Here is a 17,020-nt window from a genome sequence, read left to right as displayed (position 1 = left end):
CACAGGGCTGGTGCGGAAAGCACCAGTGGCAAGGCGTATCCCGCTGTGGAGAATTGGATCCAGCACCCGTAACGCAGATGGGGATGCTGAGCCATAAGCCAGGCTCCCATAATCCAGGCGGGACTGGATTAACGCCTGGTAGAGCCGTAACAGGGTAGAGCGGTCGGCGCCCCAGCGGGTGTGGCTCAAACAGCGCAGAGCATTGAGATGCCGCCAACACGCCTGTTTGAGCTGCCGGATATGAGGCAGCCAAGTCAACCGGGCATCGAAAACCACCCCCAAAAACCTGTGGGTCTCCACCACAGCAAGCAGTTCGTCGGCAAGATAAAGCCGCGGCTCAGGATGGACTGTTCGGCGCCGGCAGAAATGCATAACGCGGGTCTTGGCTGCCGAAAACTGAAACCCATGCGCTACAGCCCAAGACTGCGCATCGCGGATAGCGCCCTGTAGCTGACGTTCAACCGCTGCAATGCCAGTAGAGCTGTAATAAAGGCAGAAGTCGTCAGCATACAGGGAAGCGGAGACAGAATTTCCCACGGCCGCAGCAAGCCCGTTAATGGCTATTAAAAACAGACAGACACTTAAAACAGAACCCTGTGGCACGCCGTTCTCCTAGACGTGGGAGGAACTATAGGAGGCCGCGACTTGCACGCGGAAGGTACGACACGACAGAAAATTGCGGATAAAAATCGGCAGAGGACCCCGAAGACCCCATCCATGAAGCGTAGAAAGGATGTGATGACGCCATGTCGTATCGTACGCCTTCCGCATGTCGAAAAAGACAGCGACCAGGTGCTGACGGCGGGCAAAGGCAGTACGGATGGCCGACTCCAGGCTCACCAGATTGTCGGTGGCGGAGCGGCCTTTACGGAACCCACCCTGAGACGGAGCGAGAAGGCCCCGAGACACCAGTACCCAATTCAAGCGCTGGCTCACCATCCGTTCAAGCAACTTGCAAAGAACGTTGGTGAGGCTAATGGGACGGTAGCTGTCCACCTCCAGAGGGTTCTTTCCAGGTTTCAAAACGGGGATGATAATGCCTTCCCGCCATTGCGACGGAAACTCCCCCTCGACCCAAAGACGGTTGTAAAGATCGAGAAGGCGCCGCTGGCAGTCCACTGAAAGGTGTTTCAGCATCTGACAGTGGATGCCATCTGGCCCAGGAGCGGTATCAGGGCAAGCAGCTAGGGCACTGCGAAATTCCCACTCACTAAATGGAGCATTGTAAGATTCTGGGTGGTTGGTGCGAAACGAAAGGCTCCGACGTTCCATCCGCTCTTTAATGGAGCGGAAGGCCTGGGGGTAATTCGCAGAGGCGGAACTCAGAGCAAAATGCTCTGCTAAGCGATTTGCAATGACGTCGGAGTCAGTACAAACTGCTCCATTCAGTGAGAGCGCAGGGACGCTGGCAGGGGTCCGATAGCCGTAGACGCGTCGAATCTTGGCCCAGACCGACCTGCGATGGAGTGACATGGAGGCCAATGGTGGATACATACCGCTCCCAGCACTCCTTCTTGCCTTGGCGGATAAGGAGGCAGGCCCGCGCACGCAGCCGTTTGAAGGCGATAAGGTGGTCGATGGAGGGATGTCGCTTGTGACGCTGGAGCGCCCACCGGCGATCTTTAATCGCTTCAGCGATCTCAGGCGACCACCAAGGCACAGTCCGCCGCCGAGGGGACCCAGAGGAACGGGGAATGGCTGATTCGGCGGCAGTAACGATGCCGGTGGTGACCGATTGAACCACCGCATCAATGTCATCAGTAGAGAGAGGCTCAAAAGCGGCAGTGGAGGAGAACAAATCCCAGTCAGCCTTATTCATAGCCCATCTGCTAGGGCGCCCAGAAGAGTGGCGCCGTGGTAGTGACAAAAATATCGGAAAGTGGTCACTACCACACAGGTCGTCATGCACACTCCATTGGACAGACGGTAAGAGGCTGTGGCTACAGATTGAAAGGTCAATGGCGGAGTAGGTGCCATGCGCCACACTGAAGTGTGTGAAGGCACCATCATTTAACAGCGAGAGATCGAGCTGCGACAATAAATTCTCAACGATGGCGCCTCGACCTGTTGCCACTGACCCACCCCACAGAGGGTTATGGGCGTTGAAGTCGCCCAATAGCAAGAAAGGTGGCGGCAATTGGGCGACCAGTGCAGCCAGGACATGCTGCGAGACATCACCATCCGGTGGAAGGTAAAGACTGCAGACGGTAACAGCCTGTGGCGTCCACACCCGTACAGCGACAGCCTCTAAAGGCGACTGGAGAGGGACAGACTCGCTGTGCAGAGTGTGAAGGACATATATGCAGACGCCACCAGACACCCTTTCATAAGCTGCTCGGTTCTTATAATAACCCCGATAGCCACGGAGGGCGGGGGTTCGCATCGCTGGAAACCAAGTTTCCTGGAGAGCAATGCAGAAGAAGGGGTGAAGGCTGATAAGTTGTCGGAGCTCAGCTAGATGGTGGAAGAAACCGCTGCAGTTCCACTGGAGGATGGTGTTGTCCATGGCTGGGAAAGGCGTGACGGGACTGGGAAGGCAGATTACGCCGCTGGGTCACCTGCTGCCTCCGATGGAGCACCCGTGCAAATGCCATCCATTGCGTCCGAGGGACCGGCAAGAGCGAGGTCCTCAGCCGACGCCAGAATCTCCACCTCGTCTTCAGAGGCAGAGCTTGAAGGTGGCGGTGGGACAGGTGCCACCGCAATGTCAGGATGCTTGGGAGCCTTTTTCTTCAACTGCTTCGCACGCTGTGCCTTTGGAGGGTCTGGCTGAGAGGGCCCCACTGGGTCAGTCTCAGGGACGGACGACGACCGTGAAGCCCTATCACCAGCGACCGGTTGTTGTTTCAAACCTTTGCGGGTTTCCGCTTTGACACTGGGCGAAGCCTGGGAAGGGAGGGCCCCAAGGGACCCCTTCCTGGCTAGAGTAGCCGAAGAAGCCCCACGCTTCTCCGGCTGGGAAGGGGGGACGAATGTCCCCGATGGTTGGGGTGGTGTTGATCCTGGAGTAGATGGGGCAACAGAGGGGGAAGTGTCCCCCACAACCAAGGGGGCCGGTTCATTGTGACATAGCTGAGAGGCAACAGTACGTGACGACACAGGAGAGGATCGGATCGCTGTTGCAGCAGCGGCATAGGAGGATGTCAGGGGCACGGGATGTAGCCGCTCATATTTCCGCCTTGCCTCGGTGTAGCTCAGGTGGTCCAGAGTCTTATATTCCATTATCTTCCTTTATTTCTGGAAGATCCTACAGTCCGGCGAGCAGGGGGAATGGTGTTCACCGCAGTTAACACAGATAGGAGGCGGGGCACATGGAGTATCAGGATGCGAAGGACGTCCACAATCCCGACACGTGATGCTGGAAGTACAGCGAGATGACATGTGCCCGAACTTCCAGCATTTAAAACACCGCATCGGAGGAGGGATATATGGCTTCACATCACAACGGTAAACCATCACCTTAACCTTTTCGGGTAAGACATCACCCTCAAAGGCCAAAATGAAGGCACCGGTGGCTACCTGATTATCCCTCGGACCCCGATGGACGCGCCAGACGAAGTGAACACCTCGTCGTTCGAGATTGGCGCGTAATTCATCGTCGGACTGCAGAAGAAGATCCCTGTGGAATATAATACCCTGGACCATGTTGAGACTCTTATGCGGCGTGATGCTAACTGAAACATCCCCCAACTTGTCACAATTGAGCAACCTCCGTGACTGGGCAGAGGATGCCGTTTGGATGAGCACAGAACCAGAGCGCATCTTGGACAAGCCCTCCACCTCCCCAAACTTGTCCTCTAAATGCTCGACGAAGAACTGAGGCTTTGTGGAGAGAAAAGACTCCCCATCAGCTCTCGTGCAAACTAAGAATCGGGGCGAATAACTGCTACTGCCGTCCTGAGATTTACGTTCCTCCCACGGCGTGGCCAGAGAGGGGAACGTTTTCGGATTGTACTTTTCAGCATTAAATTGAGCCCGAGAACGCTTAGAGACTGCTGGCGGCTGGCCGCCAGCGAGAGATGATGTACCACACTTCATTGCGGGTCATCCGCCCTGACGCCACCTACTCCGACCAAGGGCCCTCCCCACGGGCGCCACCCAGCCGCAGCAATAGCCACCTGGCAGGACGGCCATTGCCGGGAGTCCTGATGCACCAAGGAGATGGGCATCGACTCCTTGGCATACGTGGGGAGTTAACGGCGCAGGCATCAGTAGAGCGATCCCTGTGTTGTCAGGGGGCTACAACCAAGAGTGTACATGGCGGCCCCACCACAACGGACTGGCTACCGTGCTGGATCTTAGGTGCAAAAATGGCCAAGGTCGTCGTCGCAGTTAAAAGAAACACTGCAGAGTGCAGCGTGGTAATCGCCCAAGAGATCGAAAACGAGCGGGACACCATTGCAACGACGAGAAAGACGGCTAAAGGTCTAATTGCACGACGGATACAGTGCACCATGTAAGGCGCCCTTCCCCAATTGGCTCGCTCTTCGGAATAATTTAGAAAGATGGAGGTCAAACCCGAGAGGGGACCAACATATAAGGCCGAAACATTTGAGACTCCTTTTAGTCGCCTCTTACGACAGGCAGGAATACCGCGGGCCTATTCTTACCCCCGAACCCGCAGGGGGGAAATTTGGGGGAAAAGGTTGTAAGGTCAATAGCCAAAAAGGGGCCACAGGGTGCACGGAAGCCATCACTGAGTAGAGACAGATCAAAATCAGAAAGAAGCTAGTCAATCAGAAGGCCCCTAAAGGATGTTGTACTTCCCCACATAGACTGGTGTGCATTGATATACTCAAGTAGGACAAAAAGAGTTTGGCCTGCCTTGTAGTAAATAAACATTAGAAACGGTGATTGCTGGTGTCATTTGCACATTGCTTCCAATGTGATACGAAGGGGAATCCACTCACAGATGACATCTGTGGAAATCAATGTACAGACCCCTCGACATGTCCTCTTGGGGCCAGTACAGTTCTGACAGAATGCACAGTAATCTTGAAGTGCTGGGAAACGGTCATCAGCAAAATGTGTTTCTTGGAGAGCAACACAAAGTGCAGAACAAAAGAGAACAGGTAACAGCAATATCCATTACATTTCCAATGGATCACCATATTGAAGGTGTCCTCATTAGGTGTAAAGGGACCATAAAAGCATATCACATGCCAGGGCCACTGTCTGTCTGCAGTAGGAGGTGGAATGACATAATGAACATTGGTTCAGAATCAATGACATGGGGGAAGCTGGTACCTTCAGAGTCACAGGAGAAGCCTTCACTCGCAATTTCTTCTTCTTCTTCCTTCTTCTTCTTCTTCTTCTCCTCCTCCTCTTTTGCAACTTTTGGAGCATCCCTAATGTGAGTGTAGAAAATAGAGGAAGAACAGGCACCTCTCGGACCCAGAGTTCACAACTCCTTCAGTCACTGGCTGATTTTGGCCTCTGATCTGTGGATTTCCAGGGAGAGGGGTCCCAAGAGGGAGCCCTACCTTTGGTAGATGCCAGAAGTCAAAGCTGTTTCTCTGGCCGGGTGCGGAGAGTGATTCCTGAAGATGGTGTCTCAGGAATCATGAGAAAGGAGGGCAGGGGTAGATTTGGGTTTGAACACGTTGAAGTAGGTGGGGTGCAAGAGCAATGTTTGCACACTTTTTCACCATGTCAACTGGATGCATGGGTTAACAATTTTTCCTTGTCTCAGTATAAGACAGACGGACAGTTCATTTATATGATTGTATCTTCTTATCTTTTGCGCAATATAGTAAATGATTTATGTCTTAAGCATAAGCATGAGAAAGATCTCATGGGCATGGGGGATTGCATGTCACACTTACACAGAACAACCATAACTTTTTCGTAACTTCTCATCTCTCTGGAGTGCAAGGACTCTGAAACATAGCTACTTGTACTGTATTCAAAGTTTTATGTGCAGTAATAGTCACTGGTATGTCACCTAGTTTTTCACCTGTCTGAAGAGCTCGAGATAGTGCAACAGAAGAGACTTTAATCAAGATTGCCCATTTTGCTAATTACTTCACAGTCTTATGGCTTGGGGTAGCTAGGATAGGAAAAGCAGCTGGACTGTAATTGCCCGAATTGAAATATCAATACCAATCTGTTGAGACAGTCAGATAAGTACAACCATTGTGTTGATTTAGTTTGATGTGTTTCCTCTGCGAAACGTCCATCCCGATACCACCTCCCCCTATGGTTGCCAACCAATTGCAGAAAAGGTCATCTGATGCATGGGGTTTTTGCTAGGAGCCCTGATGCCCCAAGAAGATGGGTGTCTACTGCTTGTCATGTGTGGTGCACTAGCATCTCAGACATCAGTAATGTGATCACCGTGCTGTCAGAGATCTCTACCAAAAGGGTAAATAATTACACCATCACGTCAGACTGGCTACCACACTGGCTTTTAAGTACATATGTATGTCTATGTAGTTACTGTACACAGAGCATCTTTAACACTGTAAGCAGCAGGTGCTATTTAAGGCATTCTTCCAGAGTTGATCCATACCACACAACTAACAATCTGTTATCTGATGCCCACAGCTTGCTATTTTATTGTTTTTGAGGAGAATTTTTATTTGACAAGAGCCAAATGGCTGTAATCTAACATACCTTTTCAACACAACATATAACAAGTAAGCATGTAATCCTGGCTGCTAATCTGTTATCAGTATTTGATATTTTTGTTTTACTTGGATCTTTTGTAACAATGTGCAAGTTCTAAGTGTCACACATGCCTCTGAAGAAAATAATTTTATAATTATTGAAACTCACGTCAAGAGTTCAAATAAACCTGCATTACTTAACTGGTTGGCTGATGTTTTCCATCCTTTCCAAGACTACCACTTTACAGTTGCTGCTTACAGACACATTCATGATTTTAATTAATACTTTGAAAACAATTTGTAGCCCTTAGAGGTATCTGACTGAATAACACAGACAGATGAATGGCGTTCCACACTAAATGTCATCAATATAATTTTGTTTAGCTCTATGCATGTTCCAAGGGTCAGGTTTACATTTAGCCTTTGTTGTAGCATACAGAAGACTTCAAAGAAAATTGATGTACCACCAATTGCACAAAAAAGAATGGAAAACTTTAAAATTGTATGAAAATAATTCTAGATTTAAGACAAATGCATTTTGACTTGGAATACCTACTGATGTATTATAGTCCATCATTCGGTTGTACAAAATAGTTATGAGCCAAAATTGTGGATTTCATACTCATCAACAATAACACCCAAACACTATTATTTCTTATGTTCACTGTTCATTTCACCTTCGCTTAGATGTGGGAAACCCAGAAAATAGAAAATTCAACATTTATGCGAATGTAAAGTCATCAATGAGCTGATGCTCAAATAGTTACAACAACACATGCATTTCATTCCAAATTAAAACCATATTTTGAAATGATTATTGTGCATCCTAATATTCTGTTATTGAGTTTTAACTTTTCTTGTAGCAGCATACAGCATGAAATCAGAACCTTTGACAACAATGCCCACATACAGCAGAAGCAAGAATGTGAAATGTTAAGAACAGCTTTCGGATGGACTGATGGACAGATTGAAACCTGTCTGGCACTTAATACTGTCGTCACCAGCACCCTTTCTCACGTTCATGGTACTGGTTCAGCATTAGTTATTCCTCTTAAAAAGAAAAGCAGACAAAAAAAATTTCACATGCAACCTCCAGTATTACTACTCACATACATTAATACCAATAATAAAACAACAGATGACATTAAGGTGGCTGGCTGATTGCAAAACTAATAGAACAAGCTAGCCACCCAAAAACACATTAAAACCTCTGTCCAATTAAATTGTGTAGGAGTGCTGGCATCACACTTAATGTCACCAATTTTCTTGCTATTGTTTCATCATCACCAAAAATTAAGGGTAAATCCCTCACGAACACGGCATTCCAATGGTTCTTCAAACCACAAGAGATAAGCAAGCTTCATTGGACAGTGTACGATACGAAGGCAAGTGAGGACCAATTCATCTCTTCTTGGCGCCCAAAAAGAAGTGTGCTACGATAACAAGCTGATTTTGACCAACTACAGCTTCTTACAGCCACTACCTTTCTCACGCAGCCAACAATCTCTCTGTCACCCATTAAACAACAGTGATATTTTCCTGGCAGGCTGTTCTCACTGCTCTGTCAGCTTCCTCGTTTCCTTTGATTCCCATGTGTCTAGGAACCCAACAACCTCTTTCCTCTGCCTGTATCAGAGATGGATAGTGTCCTAGACCACTTGAACTATCCAATCTGCAGGGCTGCTGATTAGCCTGTAGAACACTAGAAGAATCCATGCAGACAAGAAACTTCTCTCCACCAAGAAGTCTCATGTGCTCCAGTGAGTGCCTTCTTGATGCCCAGAGCTCTCCATAGTACTCCAGAAAGTGGTTCGGTAGGCAGATTTTGCTGACAAAATGTGGAAAGTTAATAGAACACCTGAGATAGTGCACTTACTTTGATCCATTGGTAAAGACTATCACATGCTCCTGATATTCCAATACAATACCATTAAAAATCCTTTTTTAAACTACAGGTGGAGAGTGAACTTGTGCTCTGTCCTGTCCAAGTTAAGAGTGGGTCTGTCACCTATCCAAGGAGGGTATATACTCCATCCAATTTAAGAATTGGTACCTTTATGTCTGCTGCCACAAGTTGCTCTAGATAATCTTACGCACAGACAGAAAAACACTTAGTAGCCCAGTACGCAGTAAACCTTTATCGTGCGGATTATTCAGGATGGTCAAAGATGGCCCTCACTTTGTATACATTGCACCATGAGAAGTTCTCAGCAGATGGCAAAGGTGGCTCACTGGCTACTGCACAGAGGCTAGGAATGGGACTGGTTCAGTAAGCTCCTGTGGCCATTCTAATGCCAGCATAGGGGACAGAACCCAATATCTTTAAATAGAAAGGCCTATCTGAGCCACATATTATACTGCCATAGTCAAGCCATTTGCAGTTGAAGGTTCTATAGAATGTAAGAAGAGGCTGGTCTGATCCGCTTTCCAGCTCTTATCACTAACACATTTTAAAATGTTTAGTGCCTTCAAACAAACATTTCAGATCATGGAGGTGACGCAGTCATGTTAACCTCTGATCAAAAATGAAGCCCAAGAAACATAATTGAGGTCTTAAAATCCAAGATGGGCCCCTCAGCCAGAGTTTTAGGTAAATAAAGCACTGAGAGAAATGACTAAAATACATGCAAATAGTTTTTTATGCGGATAATTTAAAATCAGTTGTATCAACTCAGTCCTCCAGCCTCTTACAGGTCAGCTATAGTCGACATGTAGTATCTGTGAGACACAAGGAAGAGCAGAATACCGCAAAGTCATCCACAATAAGGAATATGTGGTTGGATGCCTTGCCACTGATTGAAGGGTGTTGTTACAAATGTTACTCTGAAGAATGTCATTCATTTGAAGAAACTGGTTGGAGTTTGTAGCACTGACTTAATACTGCAAATATTTTTCTGTAAGGAAGGACTGCAGCACAATGGGGAGATGCCCATGAAATCCCCATTTATGCAGTTGTCAGACGACATTGTGTCTCCAGGTGGTAACATATGCTTTCTCCAGATTGAAGAAGATACCAATAACCTGCTGTTTCTGTAGGGATGACTCTTGAATTGCACCCTTTAATTAGAGGAGATTGTCTACTGCAGGTCATTATTTCCAAATGATTGAACAATCCCTTGGTTTCAAGAGTCCACACGAGGTGTTGGTTTATCATCCACTCAAGGGTCATTCCTGCACAGCTAGTGGGTGCAACACCCTGTAGCTATCTGGAGACAACTTCTGGTAGTGCGCACCGCAGAATTTGAATAGACGCCAGACGTCATGGAAGTTGAAGACCCATAGAGGTCTCTGCACCATCGCGCCGTAAGCTGTGGCGGCACGCACCTCCTGGCCCACTTTTAGTACGAGGGTGCCACCGTGGAACACGTGGTCCCAGCGGCCAATAGCGGCGCCCCCGATAGCATACTTAAGCGCCTGCCTCATGCTCAGCCAGCAGTCTAACATCACGTGCGTCTCAGGACATATCGCCCCAGACAGCGTATTGGCTTTCATGCTTCTATTCCAGTGGATGTGGTTGTCTTGTTTGGTTCGTTACTCTGTTGTCTGTTTTTGTTGTGTCGTAACTTCCTCCGTTGATCGTGTCCGCCCTCTCCCGTTGTGTTGTTGTTCGCGGGCCGCTCTGCAGGTCCCACTGCATTTCCGTCACAACTACTCCGCGACCGTTCCAGTCACCGTTACAACAAACTTGTCCTTCCATGACGTGAGAAGTGGTATCAGACACACTTCCCATCATGGATCCAGATAGTAGTCTTCAGCCCATATTTTGTTTATGAGGATAGAGACACTTCTTTCCCCGCCATGTTTACGTGTTTTAGCATGCCATACTGAATTCTGTAGGGTCTTGGAGCAGTGTCACATGCAGCAGTTAGTGCAGGTTGTAGTTCCCACATGGAGTAAGGACAGTTATGTGGCTCAGAGTTGTTAGATGAATAGTCTAGTCTGTGTCTCTCCATGTGTTCTCTATGTTGGGGAAATCTATGATTAACGTAATAGGTGGAGGTCAAATCACAAAAGTGATTCACAATTGTCTGCACTACTTCTGGATGACTGTTGTTTAATGTTTTTCTTTCTTTTTTTATGATTATGGTTTTAGGGTGCAAAACTGCTACAGTTGTAGGTGCCCACTGTGTGGCTTAGCGAATGGTGAAAAACCAAAATTTAAATCAGCAGCAATGGGAGTGTAACTCAAGAAGGAGGGAAACTTAAAATGGAAGGAAAGCTTAGAAAACTGCTAATGAAAAGGGGGGGGGGGGGTCCCCAAAGAGAGCTTCAAATGACCGATGTCATCTCACTGACACTGATAAACATAAGGACGCAATCAGCTGAGTGCGTCATCTGCTAAAAGGGAAGATATATCAGGTGACAGCTGTAAACGGGCGAGTAGCAGATTAAAATAGGGGCACTGAAGTGAAAGGTGTCTCACCGTCCATGTTGAAGGCAGTGGGGACAAAGCAGGGGAGGATCACCACTTAAAAGATGTCGATGGCTAAAGAGACAGTGACCAATCTGGAGTCTAGTTAAAATTACCTCCTCCCAACAAAGAGGCCAGAAGGAAGAGGTTCAAGCACAGGGAAGAAGTTTTACATCCCATAATTTATTATCGGGAAGTGCAGACCAATGTGTGTGCCATAACAGAACAACACAACAACATAAAATGCTCTGGAAATTGGCAAAAGGAGCCACACGGGCAGGCGACTGAGGAAGAGAGACTGCAACCTTTGCCACCATATCGGCTGCCTCGTTTCCGCGGATACCAACATGCCCTGGGATCCTGAGGAATTCCATAGAGATGCCCCCCAAGTGCAGCATGTGGAGGCAGCCCTGAACCCAGTGGACCAAAGGGTGGACAGGTTATAGAGTGTGGAGGTTCAGAAGAGACCTGAGTGAATCTAAGCATATAATATACTATATCTACTTATAGCGACTGATGTACTGGACAGCCTGGAGAACAGCATAAAGCTCTGCATTAAAAACCAAACTCTGGTCGGGAAGCTGGAATCTAATAGGGGTGTCGCCAAGTGTAAATGAAAGTGGCATCCTCCATCAGTGCGCATAGACAAGCAAATGCTCGACGATAAACTATAGGGGGGGTACTATCCTTGGGAAGCTGGCAAAGGTCGTGGAGAAGGGAGGTCCGGGGACGAAGCCAAGGTGGCACCATACCCCCATTTCTCAAGGAAGTTCTAGGAAATTGGAAGGAAAGGGAATATAGCAGTTGATGGAAGTAGACTCCCAGTGGTAGAAGAGAGGAAGGGTGGCCTGCATATCCTAAATGTAGACATAGTATCTACTAAGATTATAGAAGTTGAAAAGTAGAGGAGGACTCTAGAGTGTTAAATGAGGTACTAAGAAGTTAGAATGAAGTGTAAAATAGATTTTTATTTTACCAGGAAATATTTAATTACAGTGCACATAAAGACGTATACTAGGGCAATAAACCATGAGGCCTACTCAAAGGATAAGGGGGATGAACCCAACATTTGCTAAGGATATAGGGCAGGTGTACCTACATAGAGTAAGGATGTCCTGTGGCCTGATAAATAGGGATGTTTTATAAACAGGCGTACCTACCAGAACGGAACGAGGAAGTGCACTCATAGGGTCAACCCACATGTAAGGTATAGGTACTGATCGTAGGGGAAAAGGACAGTATCATGACAAGTAACACATTTAATAGGAATTATCCTGGCAAGTTTGAATTTTATACACCACTAGCCTTATTAGGCCTATGTTTTATGTGGGTTTACAAGTGTCGAAAAGAACACTTTCAGTTGCTCAGAGTACCTCCAGACTACAAACTACTATAAATAATGATACTATTAAGTACTAAGGAAAAAATAGTACAAGGAATTACCTAGAATAAAGTACTCAAGTGTCATGAACACCTGGAGCTTACAATTGTAAACCAAAGGTTTAGTCCTTACAATTCCTAGATATAAGAAAACAAACTTCAACATTGATTGAAATGTTCATATTTTATAATTAAAGTAAAACAAAAAAAAAATTAGGAATAGCTAAATAAGAAGAAAAAGGGTATTCACGGTTATGAAAGGAACAAGGTATACTGTTGAAATATGAATTGTTGTTATATGTGATATAATGTACATAATGATTGTATATAAAGTATCACGTGTTCGATCTGAGGGGGGGAATATGTAGTGCTTCATGAATTTCTGCGTAAATTCTAGAACCACTTGGCTTTCCTCTGTCTCAAACACATGACATTTTAAACAAAAGTGAGAGAGAGACGAATCTGACCTACAGTGCATTGCATGTTTGTGTGTGCAGATCTAAAAACAGTCACGAGCGAAATGTGGATGCGGCCGCCAACAAGTACCTGCTGTACGATCCATAAAGTTTCAGTGTATGTGTAGAGAAGAACAAGGAGTGTTTATGTATTAATCTGTGCGTTTAATGACTGTGATGATTGTTAAGGACAAATGAAGAAATGAAATTAGACTTTTAAGTAATTCATGTGTTGGAGTTGCTAGCAGCAAGACATGTTCATAAATTATATAGTTGTTAAACTAACACTATTGTAAATGTATTTAATCGAGTCTAATGTGAGACGAATCGGTTGACTTGCAAACTTCTGAATATTTATGTGAGAAATGGTGAATTTGTTCTTTGTGGAAGTTGAAATATACCAAGATTAAACTAAAAGTATTCTGCGACTATCCACTTATTTCATGGGTATAGAGAGAGAGAGAGAGAGAGAGAGAGAGAGAGAGAGACGGGTAAATTCGCTTGAGCAGCTTTATTCTACAGAGAAGAAGTTTTTGGAGATCGACTATCCAGAGAGGAAGATCAGCTGTGCATACCAAGTAAGTCAACTGATGTGAGAGCAGTGTGAATTTGGCAAATCAGCTCCACATCAGCTTCATGCGGTCTAAAGCATGCATCAGTGCGACCCAAGAAGTGAGCAATTATAACATAGCCGTTAAAAATAAATAAATACAATAGAGCTGTGTAAAGTTATGATAAATTGAGCGTTAGAGAACCTTCTTATGCTGTCTTGACTACAGCCCTACACAATGTATTTGTGCTCATTTAAAACTGTCACAGTTCACTTTTCAAAGCTGAATTGGGTTATAAGTAACACGTTTTCTATAGGTTTAGGGTAAATATTTTGCTTTCTAACTACAGACACATGTTGTATCTGAATTTTTACTAGTATTATTATTATTATTATGCTGCTTTCGTTGCCGAGATTCATTTATTTCCTTACTTAACTACAAAAGCTGCAGCAGGAAAGAGTTCACTAAAGATTGTCGATGCCTTGAATATATCTCACAAAACACAAATTAAAAGGTGTGGGCTGAGCACTACGTGGAAAACTGATATGAAAACCACATATTCATGTGGTTTATAAAAGACTTAAAATATTACACTCTCATACCTGTCTATGCACAGCACAGTAGAGACTCCTGGGGGCATTCGTAACAGTTGAAGCTTGATTGTCATTTTCAGCCTCTTCCTTTGGCTTTATGGTATGTTCTTTCGTAATTTTTAAACGTTGATGTGCCTACATCAAAGGTTCATTAAGTACATAATATTTCTTCCGTTACACAACAGTGAATAATTAAAAACATATGATTACCTGAACACAACCATCACAAATATATTCAGAGCACTCCACACACCAACTTGTGACAATGGAATTATCTAAACAACTTGTGCACTTCTGATCATTAACTTTAGAAGAGCCTTGGCCATTTTCATTGTCACCCTCTGCTTCCAAGAGAAACTGGTTTTCAATTATGTTGGCAGCGTAACAGTGAACACGACATATGGGGCACACCACATTACTATTCTCTGCAATATAAGAGCACTTGTAGAAAATTGTTTAAAAACCTAATTCCAAAATTTAAAGCGCTATTTCGATTTAGTTACTATGCTGTTGATTAACGTAAACAAAATATAATCTTACCAACTACTTCAACGTCAAGTTGCTCCTGTTCGTTAAATTTTAATGACAAGCAAGAAGAACAACTGGCGTGAAGACAATCTAAAAGTTTCGGTGCGTCTCCAGACGATAACACATGTTGGCAAAAAACACATTTTGTATTGCACCAAGGGTTTCCAGTGGGGTTGTCACCAGTTGTTGGACTAGGTATAGTATCTTCACTACAGTCGTTCATCTGTTTGTCCGATGTTACTGACGCATGAGTGTTATTCTCGTTTGCTTCTTGCTTCACAACAGCGATAACTTGTTCTTGCCTATCCATTTCTCCGACTAGAAATCTTCTGTCACGCTACGGTTCAAAATTCGCGACCTAAGCCATCAATGTAAACAACAACTCAGTATCGGTATGCAGGCCAGTCACTGCGGTAACACACTTTCCACTACTACTCTCAGTTATATGAACGCAAATATGATTTTTAAAATAATTACGGCTTTCTGAAACAATTCATCATTTACACGGCATTTCTGACAACAGCCATTATTTCTCCGTGCGGCCGTGCCAGGGATTTAAGACGGTCGAGTTAGCGTTAAACGCATGGACTTCAGAGCGATAATAACAGCATTATAGACACATAAGTCATCTATGTTTTCAAATTAATGTAAATAGTAGTCCCACGTATCATTAACGCATTCCATCCTGTCAATATCCTACATTTTCATACCGCCAAAACACCACCTACCACCATCTAATTCCTCCTATCGATATATTCCATGGTCGATATAACCGAACTCACTTCCTGCAATTGCAACTACACTCCGACCGTTTCAAATATCGATATTATCGATTAAACCGAGTTGCGATTCGCATGCAGATAATAATTGCGGCGCGTAATTTATCATGACAGGGTGTACCACACTGTTATACATGACTGATAGAAAGTTATAAAAACTAAACTATCTTTAAATTCTTAGCATAATCAAGTTGTTCTTGATTATTTCACTGCAAAATAATTGATTTATTGATTGCAGACGACATTCAGACACTATCATAGCTGAGTAACTGCATATTTTGTTACATGATATGTTAAAAACAAGTCATCATTAATAAAGTGTCGCGCATTAGTATTTCTTTTGTCCATAGTTGATATCGGAAGGTACCAAATATTAATGGTGAACAGTGCCACGTGGAAGGCGTTTCCAGCTACGAATGCATCAGTCAATACACGCTGTAGTTAAATTGTTTTTCGTAAGTGATATGCGATTCTTTCCAAATTACAAAATTTGTTAGACTAGATATGCAGGAAACGTGCAACAAACGCCGTAAACAATATGGCGACAAAACGTGATGTTATTGGCGATTTTTTCAAGTGGGATAAGCTACATATCAGTCTTTCATCACAACCAGATTTATTTAGTTTCAGATTCGTTAGCTTCGCCAACTCACAACTATACTGTCACCTTCTAACCTAACTTATATCTCATGCTAAGCTACAGATCAAACTTATTGTCTTCTAAATTGGTTGGCTTCGCCAACTAACGACAAAACTGTGGATATATGCACCAAAAACTGACGTGACAGCAGCCATTAACATTACGTCACTGGCCAAAGCCGACTATTCGTATAGAACATTCCTCTTCACCCGACATAAGAGTTCGATGGTTGAACTCCGTAACAGGGGTTTCCAAGCCCGAGCCCGCACGCGGTCTAAAGCATGCATCAGTGCGGCCCAAGAAGTGAGCAATTATAACATAACCGGTAAAAATAAATAAATACAATAGAGCTGTGTAAAGTTATGATAAATTGAATATTTTCAGTCTGAAACACCGGACACATGTTGATATTCTCTGCTTGGTCCATCACAATTTTTTTTTCTCGGCGTTTATTGTTAGTAGTGTTAAGGATACTACGTGCGGCCCCAAAATACTCGCCTTCTTCCAGTGTAGTCCAGGTAAGCTAAAAAAAAAAATGGATATCTCTGCTCTACAGCTTTGGATGGCCTAGTGAGAATGCGTAAAAACTGAATTATAAGGTGTGACATGTGAATTAAATTGCTCAAAGGTATATCGATTACAGTAATATGAACTGCAGCCTGAGATACGAAGCTAAGAATCACATTTAGCTGTAGAACGAGCTAGGACGAAAAGGCCGTTTTATAGAAAAAAATGAGTTAGTCGGGAGTAAAACAATTTCAGAAGAATAAACAATTCTTAGCAGTTTGGAAGTGATCGAGCCTAGTGCAGAGGAATAACAAAACATGTAAAAAGAATGTTTAAAGAAATTATTTTCATCGTACGCTTCGCTTTAATGTCAACTGCGACATAAATAATATTGTAAAATTGTGTGCGCAGGGGGAAATTATAACTAGAAGCTTAGGGAGTTATGAAATAAGTCTATGACACGAACCTGCCTCGAGACTGTAAAATTAGATAACAAGCCTACCACTTTTCCACAGCCATTACTAATATCTTCGCACAGATTTATAAACAAGCGATCCGTTTTGGCGTG

At 44.7% G+C, this 17,020-nt stretch overlaps 1 protein-coding gene across 2 annotated transcripts in view; it reads right to left on the bottom strand.

Annotated features, from left to right (window-relative positions):
* LOC126198641 (E3 ubiquitin-protein ligase TRIM33-like) overlaps window positions 1-15,260 on the bottom strand; it is a 161,003-nt gene extending 145,743 nt beyond the window's left edge. For both annotated transcript variants that reach the window (XM_049935104.1, XM_049935105.1), the window contains exons 1-3: window positions 14,539-15,260; window positions 14,209-14,423; window positions 14,008-14,133 (exon numbers count right to left, since the gene is read on the bottom strand). In XM_049935104.1, the coding sequence (XP_049791061.1) occupies window positions 14,008-14,133; window positions 14,209-14,423; window positions 14,539-14,836 (639 nt within the window). In that variant the 5' untranslated portion in view covers window positions 14,837-15,260. The remainder of the gene's footprint in view (window positions 1-14,007; window positions 14,134-14,208; window positions 14,424-14,538) is intronic.
* Window positions 15,261-17,020: the final 1,760 nt, after the last annotated feature.

Source organism: Schistocerca nitens, chromosome 8 (genome assembly GCF_023898315.1).
Source record: "Schistocerca nitens isolate TAMUIC-IGC-003100 chromosome 8, iqSchNite1.1, whole genome shotgun sequence".
In the NCBI taxonomy this organism is placed as follows: Eukaryota; Metazoa; Arthropoda; class Insecta; order Orthoptera; family Acrididae; genus Schistocerca; species Schistocerca nitens.
The sequence above is the reverse complement of the archived record's forward strand: the minus strand, read 5'-3'. Positions and strand labels throughout refer to the sequence as shown.